The sequence below is a fragment of the Coccinella septempunctata genome, chromosome 4, assembly GCF_907165205.1.
Source record: "Coccinella septempunctata chromosome 4, icCocSept1.1, whole genome shotgun sequence".
Classification (NCBI taxonomy): Eukaryota; Metazoa; Arthropoda; class Insecta; order Coleoptera; family Coccinellidae; genus Coccinella; species Coccinella septempunctata.
This window is the reverse complement of record NC_058192.1, coordinates 5,131,840-5,144,622: the sequence shown is the minus strand read 5'-3', so window position 1 is coordinate 5,144,622 and position 12,783 is coordinate 5,131,840. Positions and strand designations below refer to the sequence as shown.

Genomic DNA, 12,783 nt, shown 5'->3' with positions numbered 1-12,783 from the left:
TGAGTGAAGTAAAGAAAAAATACCTATAGTAAACGATCTATTTCATTTTAACATGAAAAACATCAGGAAATACATTTACAAGCAATAAGCTCAAAGCTAAATATTTTGGGAATAATTGTTCTTGAAATGAATATGACATGATATGTTCTAAAATTTCAACACCAAGTCATAATATTTCAATGAAATTGATGAGAACACATCTAACGACGTTCAATTATAAAAAATAGAATAAAAAAGTTCGATAAGAATTAGTCACAGGTCAACTTAAAATTAAAAATTTGACAATAAATCAAAATGGATATTCTAGTCACAAAGAACTAACTGTGGAACAGGTCAATGATCGTAAATTTGATAAACTACATTGTGGCACATTGTTTCACTTAAGTAGTTCAGTTAAAATATATGAAATAAAATTAACAATAACCGTTAACTAATATATACATGTTTGTAATTGAATACAATAAATAAAATATTGCACTAGTTTGATTTTATACACATTTATAACAACTAACAATAATAATACACTACTACGACTAGAAATCTAGTACTTTCGTCATTCACACACGAATAATCACGCTTTTAATGACAATGATTGCTCAAGCACAACAGGCGATTCTCCAGAGATTTTAAAAAGAGTAATATATTCACAAAGAGCTAATACCTTCCAGTAATACAAATACAGGTGTACAGTTCATGCATATCACCGACAATAATTCAATAATATAAATAAAAAGATAACATTGGGAATATAATATAATAACACTTGATCAAGCAGTCACAATTGACATCCCAAAAAATCTTGTGTTTCACGCCACTGAAAAACTTCAAATATATCTCGTGAATATTAAGCGTTTCCTTTGTAATGATTGATAGGTGTTTCCGAAAAAACTACATTATTGCATTGTGATAATATTGACTAGATACCAAATACAACTGAAATTACTTGAAATACTCTGTTAGCAAACGCAAAAGTGATAATTTTTCGAGTTCGAGTCAGCTCTCCTGAAAAAAACGAGTATTTTAAATTTATGAACGATAAATTCAGTCTGTTCATTCAAATCTTGATAATCCTAGGTAGGATCATCAAACCTCTTTTGCAGCTACACCAACTCATCATAGCTGCTCTAAACTCCATAACAAATGGAATAACATTACAAGACCTACCAACCGTCAAAATTAAATCTCTGGAAATTCGTCTATCACTGGAATGAAAATGTCAAATTACAAATCCAGGTACATTTCAAGACAGGTGGGAATAACATAAAATACACAAAAAGTTGAATAAAACGATGTATGTTTTCATTGTTCAGTGGCGAATCCATAAACTTCCAATACTCGTATTTCGAAGTCTCCTTTGGGACATAGCGGTGGATTGTTGAAGGTCGTGCAACGATCCGTCTTACCGAATCTGATGTTCTCGTCCATCCAGATTGCCTGTCCCTCTCTGCAAAAGCAAATCAAAAGTAACGTTTGAATTTAAATTATGAACGATCCCCTTGAATGGGAACATAAAATCTCTCCACCTTCGATTTTATCCATATTATTTGTGGAAGAATAGTAAAAACAGTCGAAATAATTCTATTCAACTGGATGGATGAAGCAATCGCCTTAAATTTTTTTTCATTACTAATTTGACATTGGAAGAGAATGTTCAAACCTGCGGGAGTAAATTATGTATTTACTAGGCAATAAAAACAGATTAGAAACTATTTCGTAATCATTCAGTAGTTATGTTGCTGATATCATGCAATACGAACATCTAAAAGACAGAGAATATGCTTAAAGAAAAAGTTTAGTAGAGTAGAAATTTAAAGAATGATGTTAACTTGATAGTTTGTTTGAACTATCACTTCCAATCGCTCATTCATATTACATTCATACAATCAACATACGACTCGACACTTATTCATTCTGTTCCAGAAGAAGAGATCACTATCAGAAAAAATACTGCTCAGTGAATCATTTAAAGGGTTGGAAATTGACAAAAAGCTCAACGAGACAAAGCCTCCAGAAGGAATTGCAGACCGACAAGCCACAGAATGAGGAAATTCGACAATTAAGCACATAATCTCAATATTTGATGCGTGCACAGATAAACCCTTTGCTCCCTTAGTGAGTTGAAGCCATTTTCATTTGATCGCAGTGGGGTGCATATCTGATGTGCATATATGTTCATACTTTATTCTAATCGTTCATTTTGAATCCGTACACCTCCAAAACCCTGATCTCAAAGTCTCCGCCAGGACACAGAGGAGGGTTATTGAACGTGGAACAAGCGTCACTTTTTCCGAAGCGGATGTTTTCGTCGATCCAAATTGCTTGGCCGTCACTGGAAAGGAAAAAACGAATAAAGAGCCGGATCAGTTCGGGAAACTGGTCCCTAGAGATCTATTCTAAAAAAGAATTATCAAGTCATCAAATTGGGATCTGTTTGGTATATTGACGAACTAGTTCATTTGATTCCTTCGTTTTCGAAGTAGGTGTTTTTTAAATACAAGGAATAAGAATTTCCATTTAATTACATTATCGATAATGTCATATCTAAAATTTGGGACACGCTGAGTAACATTTTCTTACATCGAAAAGATTTAATTTAAAATATTAATCGATATGTCCGAGCTTTACAGAAATGAAACTGTCTTAGATTTACTGAATTAAGTCCAAGACTGATCCACAAAAGTTGAGGGAGTTCAGACATTTTGAGACTGTTTCAAAAGTTTCAATATTTTCCACATTTTTTTTAAATATGAGAAATCTAAATGTTTATTCCCTTATCTAACTCATTCTTTTGCCCATTTCTGAACAAGTTTCACAGTTTCAGCTGAGTTTCTTTCAAATAATTTTTCGAAATATCTACGCTCGCTTCAAATTCAGACCTACAAATTTCGACTTACCCTCCGCCTATCGTTATCATTTTAGTGTCGGCAGCCATGAAAAGTTCTGCCCCGTGTTCGACCCTGTCGGCATCGATACCGACCCATGGGTATTTGGCACGTTCGGGATAGAGGGAGAACAGGAAGGTCTCCCCCGTGCCAAAGTAGGCTTGCCTGTTGCCCCTCTGATCTTTCTGGTTCCTCTCGCACCATCTCGACGAGCAATAAGCACCAAAAACCTGGAAAACGAGGGTTAATGATCCCGTTGTCGAGTATTTTAATTCGAGACATTTCTCAATACTTTTTCGGCGGATGTATTCAACTTGTGTAACCGAAAAGGTTTTTCCTGAACCAAGCTCTAAGGTTCTAACTGCTATAAACCTCCAAAAACTACATATACATATTAGAGAATAAGTCAGAATACCCCTACCAAGTTAGTTCGGATTATTTACATGCATAAAAAAAATGCACATCATAAAGTTTTTAAGATTCATAAAAATGTACATACAGGGCGGTTTCAAAGGTGAGTCTCTTTTTCAAAAGGAGGTGGAACTCATCTTGAATATTTTAAGGCGATTTTTGGTAACATTTCATTTTGATTGAGTTCTCTCCTTTAAAAAAACCCTGTATCTAATTTGTTATTGACATTTTAGCTTAAAACACGAATCAACACTACAATGTGAACCACCAAAAGATTTTCCTAATGGATGGTTGGTAAAAAACTTTAAAACTATTCATTTTTGGTGCAAAAAGTTAGGGTTGCCATTCAAAACTCCTCGATTATACATGAAGAGTTGCGCAATTTAAAATTAAAATTGACTCGTTCCAGCATTTTTCTACAAAATACCGAAGATATGAATTCTGTGGGTTACTTTTTACACTCTGTAATAAGGAATGAAAAAGTTTTGGTGATTTCATTCCGGAAAGATTTATAAAACCCACCGTTAATGTTCTTAATTCAATGTCACACCTTCATTATTCAAGATGTCATTATTTTTTTTATTCCGCTAGCACATCGAAGGAGATGAAAACAGTCATTAAGTTTTTGTTGCCTCAATTACCATTTTTTAAGTCGTACATGAGAAAATGATCACGAAATGTTAGATTAGAAGTGCCAGAGCACCAAACGCAATCTCGGTATCACAGCGTGCGTCTATGTTAAAGTTTGGAGAGTAGTAGACATTTCAACCTTCGGTAAATAACGTGCAGGTTTTTTTTTTTCGTCTTTTCGTTGTATAAGCGTATGTGCTTTGAAATAGCTTCATAGGTGAGTAAGTAACCGTTTGTGAAGTATAAGACATTGTAGTTTGATCGACGAGAGTGACTGAAGTTACACTTTTCCTCAACCCGTGCAGAAATATTAACTTTCCTAAGGAGTGCGCGAAGTATTGATTGTCCGCAACCAGAAAGGTTAGACGAACTTAGCGCACGTGTTAGGAACAATTTTTTCCTACGAGCGTTTGAACCTACATGCCTGTGTTGACAGAAAGGATGGAACAGTCTAACATCATGTGTTAAAGTCGACAGGCGCACAATATCGATTTATTCCAACCAAAACTTATAACATAATGTTACATGCAGCAAGTTCTACCGAAAAGTAGAACTCTGTGATCTCTCTATAACCTAACCTTTCTACCAGACAATAAAACGACATTCATGGCATCAGCCAGTTCACCGCCCTCTGGTGACAACATACCTAACCACTAATTATACTACAAAATTGAAAAAAATGTTATATATACATATTCTTTTGATACAGAGTATTACAATCTTCAACAGCACCTTCGAGAGGATTTTCCTCCATTAGTTTCACTTTTGGTCTTTTGGTGATTCTCACAACAGAAAAGAGACAAAACGTTTTGCATGCTCCCAAACTTCTTACCTTTTCCGTGATACAGTTTCAAACTACCTCAAGCCCAAAAAAACATGCCACCTTACCCAGTGTCTACTTACTTCGTTGTTGCAGGTTTTAATGAGCAGCAGGGTGGGCTCATGCTGTTCAACCCTCACGTAAAATGTGGTAAGCGAGCATCCGTGTTCCTCTGTCGTATACAGCAGGATGGGGGTGTACATGGTGATGCGAACCGGCAGCCAAGACCACAGTGTTAGAAGCTGGATGGAAAATAATCACGTAATGGACGGTAAGGTAGTTTTGTCGAAATGCGGAACCCAGCAAAATTGCGAACGATGAAAACAGAAACGGCGATCAGGCCGAGAACCCGATAATGATTGGTAAACTGCGTTACAAAAAATAGCGCCTAAAACCAAGTTTTGGACGGTATCTCCTCTCCCCAACTTATTCAACGACAAAATCAGTAATATACAGAATTGAACTTAAGAAAATTTCCTACAATTGATGTCCAAACCTTTTTTTTAATCAATGTTTTAGGGTGAAAGTTGAAATTCGAATAGAACAAGTCCAAATCTACAAAATTACACATTTTCAACCCTCCCGAAAAACTTAAACATGTAAATCTGCCCAATGAATGATTTATATTAATATTCATTAATCTGATAACACCACATTGATGAAAATAAGTCGTTGACTTCATGAAATTATAAAAATTTAATTCATTGTTAGTATAGTGTTCATTTTATTGTCAATATGCAGTGACTCGGTTAGTAAAAATTATTTTTTTATTATAGTCATTTGCAACCCCATAATTATTCATCATTATTTTTGCATTCTCTTATTTATATTTTCATGCATATTTAAATTTCTTGAAATCTTATATTTATATTCCTCAAAATTATCAAAAACTATTTGAAAGTATTTTTTTAATATCCCCACAATCGATTCCTCTGAAACTCAAAAAAATATTTCCTTCTTACCAACCCTGAAAAAAATAGAATAAAAAACGGAAAAAACAAAATATACAAACAAAAATTGACAGGACCAACGGTGCCGACAGAAAAAAAAACCGGAATTCTTTCTCCAAGGAACAACGAAAACCACATAATTTGAGTGCAATAACTTACATCTTCCTGAGCAAGAATAACAGATTCCACATTCTGCACGGGAAAAATTCCCATTGACAGAGTACGTGGACCTGGAGAATGAGCTCCCTTTTCGCAGCATGGGAAAGAGACAGAAATATTTCTATCAATTTTTTGTATTAAGAAAATTTCTCGGGATTTTTTCAATGAACTCAAGTAACCATCCGATTCTAATACAGAAATCTGCTCGGGCATGACTGGGTTTCGGGAATTTTGCGAGTTGGGGCTATGATCCTTTTTCATTATTCAAAAAGTTAGTGGTGCAATACATCACAACATCCAATGGGGTACTAAAGTGGTGTTATTTTACATTCATGTGAATAGAGCAGGTAACAAATCTGCTTTTTTTCACTTATGATGTCTGAGTAGCCGCAGGAGTCAAAGCGAGAGAGCTGGGGGAAGGTTTCCACAATTAAAAGATTTCCATGTATTTTAGCTTGAAAATAAGTCACAAATACCCATTTGGAGTGAGTATTTGTACTTTTGGGACATTTAAAAATGCTCGAAAAATATTTTTTACTGAAACTTCAGGGGCCCCCCTTTCCCCAGCCCAAAATATGGAACGATCAGAGAGTTATTCTGAGAGAAATGAATGAACGATACTGAAAGCCCATCAAGAATGAAACGGAACAAAGGCCAACAATCAATATGGCAGAGCGAACACAGTTTGAACTAAAAAAAAACTAATACGATACCATATCATCGTACATCTCTTCGGGCATTCTCTGAAATGCAAAACGAAGGGAGGAGATATTATTGAACACTTCAAAGTTTCAAGGGATAAGATGGAATATTTGGAATACAACTTTATCGCCAATTGAAATAATGTGGCATAATAACATAACTTGAAAAAATTACTTGTTTGAATAGTGGTACAATAAAAGGATCATAGATTTTATCCAAATAAAAATGTTCAACATTCCGAAAGTCATAAGTTTTTTTAATTTTTTTGAAATCATTCAATTTTTCACACAGAGGAGTTGAAAACGCAGATTGTCACGTTTCAGACCGTAAACAGAAATTTTGTTCTTAATTTTTTTAAATTTATAGGATCCTTCACCTAAGTTACCCTGTTTGAATTCAGTGTAACTTAAGGGCAATAATTAGCAACACCGATTTGTTATGAGAAACACAAAGTATCCTCCACTCAACACAGAAGAAACACTTACCTCCCTGATTGTCAAGGTATGGGACACCATCTGTATGTTATTCTGACTCTGGCTGTTCGGCAGATTTTCGCTCGACCTAGACCTGACAAGCTGCCTCGATCCACTAATCACAGTCTTACTTTTTAGCACCATCTCCGTCCTGATGAAAACTCGAGAAATGTAGGCCGAGCTCAAGCCCCTGATCCCGAAGGCCACCTTGAGGAATTTCTGCGGCGTCACCGGCATCTCCTTGCAAAATTTGAGCAGGGCGCTCTCCACCCCGTTCTTCTGTATCTCGGCCTGGTATTCGCTGGTTGGGGCCGATGAGTTCTTGTAGAATAGTATGAGTATTGCCATTGCAGTCCTGTAGAATACCTGAAAAACATGGATATGGATTAAGTAGTAGCCTCTAACATAACCTTAAATTTGATCAATCATTTGTCATCTGTCAAAAATGACAGCTAAATTTTTGACATAAATGTCAAAGTGTGAAATTGGACCAACCTTTATTCCTTCATGGAAGAAGCAATCCATGATACGTATGAGATGTTGAAATGGCAGCCCCTGAAATATCCACCATATCCAATCGACATAAATTCTTTCTGCCCTGGCACTATTGCAGTGTCGTTGCAGAAAGACAGCCGGTCCCTTCTGCAACCAAAACAGGAAACAAAACATAGAGTTTCTCCAGTTTTCTCGTCGTCTGAGCGCACCTACCACATGTTTTTTACTGATCTGCATCACAGTCTTCCAGGTCACTTCGTATAAGAGTTTAGTTTGGGTGATGAAGGTTTTTTCTTTGCAAACGACTAAGCAAACCATGCAGTTGTAACATTCTTCCTCTGTAACAAAAGAAATTGTCAAACATTTCTCGATGTAGGCAAAAAACGGTGTACTAACTCTAGTTACAAAAATTGACACCAGGTGGCGCACCAGATAGAGATCTATGTCGAAGATAAACTGCCAAATTACCGCATTTATATGGGACCTGGGTACATTATATGTACATATCCGGAAACTTAAAGTATTGAGTCAATTTTACTGACTGATTTTTTATGCATTACCTGAAATGAAGTGAAGAAGAAGAGCGCATATTGAATATATGGTAGGGCTGTACACAATATCTGGATACGCATATCCAAGCACAGAAACTACTCTGTCTACTGCTGCTCTACCTTTGTGCGTTAGGTAGTAGGAATGGCAGTGAGAGGGTTCCACAAACGGTGGCAGATTGATGGGTTTGTCAGGCAATTCCATGGTTCCAAAAACCTGAAAAGAAAGAATGGAATAAGTTAAATAGGCACAAAATAAGTACTTGGATTCCTCTGCATGTAAGTGATTCAATTTTTGAATCTTTGTGTTTCAATTCAACTAACCTGTTTGACCATCTCCCAGTAAAATCCCTCAATGGAATTCGATGACTTTTCATTTTGGTGTTGCATACAGAGTAAAGGCCACAACTGGTTTCGTATTGGATGATCCACTGGCCAGGCATTGTTTCTGAGTATATACTGAAAATTTAAATTCAAAATTCAAAAACATGGACATACAATAATAAGATATATTGATTGCAGAAAATTCATCTGAAGGGAGGATACAATTAAACAATGCAAAACGTTCAAAACCGCTAAAAAATCTAATAGCTGCAAAGTATTTAATAAAATGAAAATACATTGGGTTAGGGTTAAATGATCGTAATGATACATTGATCAGCACAAAAGACATGACATAGATAAGCTTCAATTTTCCAGCACCCTGCAATGAAAATTATTTATTATTACCATTGCCTCAATTTATTTAACACAAAATTATTAGGAATCAACACAGAAAGTATATCATAGAATCAGGTCGCATGTACTCGATAATTAATTTTTGGGAAACTTATAATGAAGTACCTTGGTTCATCTAAAAGTGTTGAAAAATTAAAAAAAATCTCATATAAGGGTAAGACAAGTGCACACCTGATATTCACTAGAAATATTTTGTAACTTACGTTTTGACTTCAGAAAGCATGAATAGTTACAATGTTAAGATAAACCACAACAAACCAGGGATAAAACAACAAAAAAAGGCTCAAATGAAAAAGATAATGCCATCGATAAAATGAATTCTTAATCCAGTGGAAACCACACAACAGGAAAATATTTGTTAATGAATACATCAAATTATGATAAACTCAGAAGAAATAAAGCATGTGATAGGTGATAAGACAATTAAAACACATAATCTGTTATGAATTCAATTTGTCAAAAAGTTATAAAGAAAATTAATTAAACTCCTTATCTTATCAAAAAATTTTACAACCTGGTAATAAAATTTTTAATACATATGCTCATTCACTTAAAGCAAAACTGGGATTCAATATCAATGCTATTTGATCCTGTGACTGATTGGCAATTTTCAAAAATTAAGGTGAATGAGAAATAAATTAACTCAGGTGATAAGAGGCATAACTTTTTCCATGCAGTATATACAGAATCTCGCTATAAAGTTATTCCAACATGCTCTCAGAAAAAGATTAAAGAACTAAAATCCAAAATTCCCCAAAGAATTTCCCAATATCAATTCCACATGGTGTAGTCCTGTTTATCAAAGAGAAAAATTCCGAAACCTTCAATTATAGCCAGTATTTATACAACAAATTTGATCGTTACTCCAAAAAGGACATTGGCAAATGTTCAATAACATTTTAATTAGTAACTCGTAGAAGTGAAAGTTTCATGCTGAAGTATAATGATCTACATTTGGTAATGCTTAAAATACCTCAAGATTTATTTATTTCAGATTTTCTCTAAAACTATTCGATTTTATTGCAAATTACTATTTGCCATTAGGAATGGAATTGTCTTTCTCTTTTAAAAATTCATGCTAATCATTGGAGAGATTAAAACCATTTCTTGAGTTTTTGAGTCAACTAAAATTTATAAAACTACTTAAGTTCCTAAATGCAAAATATCTTTCAAAGTTGTCAATAAAAATTAAAACAAAAACTAAACTTATTTATTGTTTATTCCAACATGATGTCCTTCAGATAAAGCAACTATCTAGCTCAATAATTCCAACACCTCAAGATTTGAAAAAGTTCCAAAAGAATATACCATGCGAGTTAAAAATTCTTTTCCAAGAAACATGACTCATATGAATGCAATTTGATCACAGAAAAAAATAAACAGGGTTCATCATACTATAATGAAATTAAATGGGTTCTAGGAACACTCCACAAAAGAAAAATGAAGCATTCATCACGAATTCAGAGATTATTGGATCCAATTTGGAAGAAAGCTGTAATTGAATGTTATAATTGGATCTTGATAGGTGATTTCCCCTTAGGTGGGGTTGCAGCATTTACACAATATATCATAATACCTTCAAGTCCTGTTTTCGTCCTTGCTGTAAGGCGGTCTTCACATCAGTGATTGTCTTAAGAGGCTTTGCAGTAGGACTACAAGGTACAATGGTGATCCCAGTGGGATTAACTAAAGAGGTGAACACATTACTAACTTCTGCCTCTTCCAGCGCTGAGGGCATCATTGGCATTCCTGTCTATTGAAGCCCCCAAAATCAAAGGTTACCTAGGTCAGATCTTGTACCATATTTAGATCTGCAAAGAAAACAAAAAATTAGCGGAATTTCAAACAAAAAAGCGAGGCGAATAGTCGCATCAGGCTCATAATAAATCTGACCTCCAATAAGACACATTAATAATTGATTTTAATCAGATAATTAGGTTCATCTCTCTGCACTGGTTACAAACGACAGAATTATACAAATTTCACGGCAAACACCCCTGTCACTCAATTAAAGTAAATCAGTGAATGAATCTTTCAAACTTACATTTCCCAACGCGAAAAATCCTACGATAAACAGGTTTCCTCCATAAATCCTATTAGGAAAATGGCTATTGTACTCTGCTATTTGTTTTCCTTTGGAGCAAATTTTCGAGGATTCACGGGAGAGGAACGGTTTTTTCGTCAACTACAAAGTTTTCAGTATTTATTGTTGATTTTTTTGAAGCGCACATCGCATTCTATCCAAAACCGGAACTGATTTAGTTGCTTTCGTGATTTTCCTCACTGTCCGTGCAAATAAACAAGTACAAGACGATCAAGTCACGAGTCAAAATTGCATAGCGAGTCGAGTGTCGAATGTTGTAGGGAGAAAAATACAAAACCAACACCTTTCATTTCTTTCGTTCCCAAATCATTATTCAGCATAGAATGTTCTCAAGTTCACAGAAATGAACAACTGTAGCAGACCGAACGCGACCTAACCACAGAATATTTACTGGTTCCCCGAGCAACTGACATTTCACGTACACAGCTCGAAGCATTTGATAACCTTGCTGCTCGAAACAAGCCAACGGACGACTTATCTAAAGCTCGCCATGCATTTAACGATGAGAAAATTGAGATATAAAGGCTGAAAATTTGAATTTGGCGCCATTTTATGCGAAGCAGAGCTAAAGCTAGATGATGCCAACCAATTTCGTTCAGGTACTTATTTCACATTGTGAGCAAAAACAGGAAAAATATCCGATTTTGAAAAAAAAAAACATTTTCCGGAGAAAATTTCAGAAAAATCATTTATTCTATGATCATATATGAGTCATAAGCGCGGTACATTTTGAATGGAAGAAAGGCTCTTCTCGAAAAATAGCTTTCATATTTTGTTCGTTTATTTTGGCTGTCGAATTGCAGCAATGTAAAAATTGGTATATGTATTTTCTGCATACATGTTGTGTTGTGCAATTTTTTGATTGATGTGGCTGAACCTAATGAAAATCCATTTCAAAATTATATAGTCCAACAAAAATAGCATGAGTTCTCTGAAAATAATTCACATCAGCAAAATTATCGAACCGAACAATGTGATGGTGTAAAAGGAAGAGTGGTTTTTCACTGCCAGTGGTAGAAAATTTGTGTATATGTAAAATATAATTCAATACAGAGATTTTCACCAACTTTTCTCACCAAATTGAAATAGTCTTAAAAGAGATATCACATTTATCCGTTTATTTCATATTTTTATTCCTATCAAGACCTATTAAATTTGTAGAAGGGTTCGAGTTCTAAACCCTCGAGGAGAGAGCTATTGTCAAAACTCCTGGAAAAAACTCAGACGATAAGATCCTCGAGTACCTAGTTCCTGTTCTCGAATTACTCGAGTGGAACAAGCAAGACTATTTTCAGGAAATTAGGGCGCGTAAGTCTGGCAATGTCGCATTAAGGACGTTACAAAGCGATGAACATCACTTGCCATGGGTCGATTCTCCAGATAATCGAAGAGCCAGATAGGGTGAAGGATCAAGGCCAAAATTCATTGTCTTGAGATTTAGGATAAGCTCAAGATTTTTCAAATATTTTATGCGATCTAATAAGGAAGAAAATCTCCGATCAATGACCTGAATCATTTTTGAGTCATATGAATGAAAATGAAATTTACACTCCTGAAGATTTATATACTTTACAGCAAAGTTTTATTCATCAATAGAAAGGGATGATTCAGTAGATATTTGGTAGAATATCTCAATAATATTGTAAATTTATTATTTAATATTATTTATTATATAATCCAACACCAATGTTTCAGCAACTGTTATAGCAAGTGAAACCAGGAAGTGACATTTTAAGAGAAGAAGTTATCAATTCAGTTTTCAACTGAAATGAAGGAAAAATTTGTCAGATTTGAATATGCAATGATTTTTTCATCATCATTGTGTGTCAACAAGCAATATGATGATAATAGTAATATATTCATTCCCCCCA

The 12,783-nt window shown here is 34.8% G+C and overlaps 1 protein-coding gene across 11 annotated transcripts; it reads right to left on the bottom strand.

Moving 5' to 3' along the window:
* Nucleotides 1-24: 24 nt before the first annotated feature.
* Nucleotides 25-11,297, bottom strand: LOC123312409 (GTPase-activating protein skywalker). 11 transcript variants are annotated; one of them, XM_044896817.1, is made up of 12 exons: nucleotides 10,853-11,289; nucleotides 10,385-10,619; nucleotides 8,395-8,529; nucleotides 8,083-8,287; nucleotides 7,736-7,860; nucleotides 7,523-7,669; nucleotides 7,040-7,393; nucleotides 6,566-6,595; nucleotides 5,853-5,939; nucleotides 4,827-4,985; nucleotides 2,895-3,112; nucleotides 25-1,444 (listed from the first exon to the last, which is right to left on the bottom strand). In XM_044896817.1, the coding sequence occupies exons 2-12, from the start codon at nucleotides 10,553-10,555 to the stop codon at nucleotides 1,300-1,302; spliced, it is 1,776 nt and encodes a 591-aa protein (XP_044752752.1). In that variant the 5' UTR covers nucleotides 10,556-10,619; nucleotides 10,853-11,289; the 3' UTR covers nucleotides 25-1,299. The 11 variants fall into 11 exon arrangements, with proteins under 11 accessions (XP_044752752.1, XP_044752745.1, XP_044752741.1 ...); XM_044896812.1 differs by lacking the exon at nucleotides 5,853-5,939 and adding an exon at nucleotides 2,179-2,329 and having other exon boundaries at nucleotides 1,278-1,444; nucleotides 10,853-11,291; XM_044896810.1 differs by lacking the exon at nucleotides 6,566-6,595 and having other exon boundaries at nucleotides 10,853-11,286.
* Nucleotides 11,298-12,783: the final 1,486 nt, after the last annotated feature.

Coding starts and splice junctions, on each gene's coding strand:
- LOC123312409 (XM_044896807.1), bottom strand. CDS start 10,555: ATGCCAATGATGCCCTCAGCGCTGGAAGAGGCAGAAGTTAGTAATGTG. Junction 8,288..8,394: donor ACTGGGAGATGGTCAAACAG/GTTAGTTGAATT, acceptor CTTTCTTTTCAG/GTTTTTGGAACCATGGAATT. Junction 3,113..4,826: donor TTAAAACCTGCAACAACGAA/GTAAGTAGACAC, acceptor CTCGTTTTCCAG/GTTTTTGGTGCTTATTGCTC.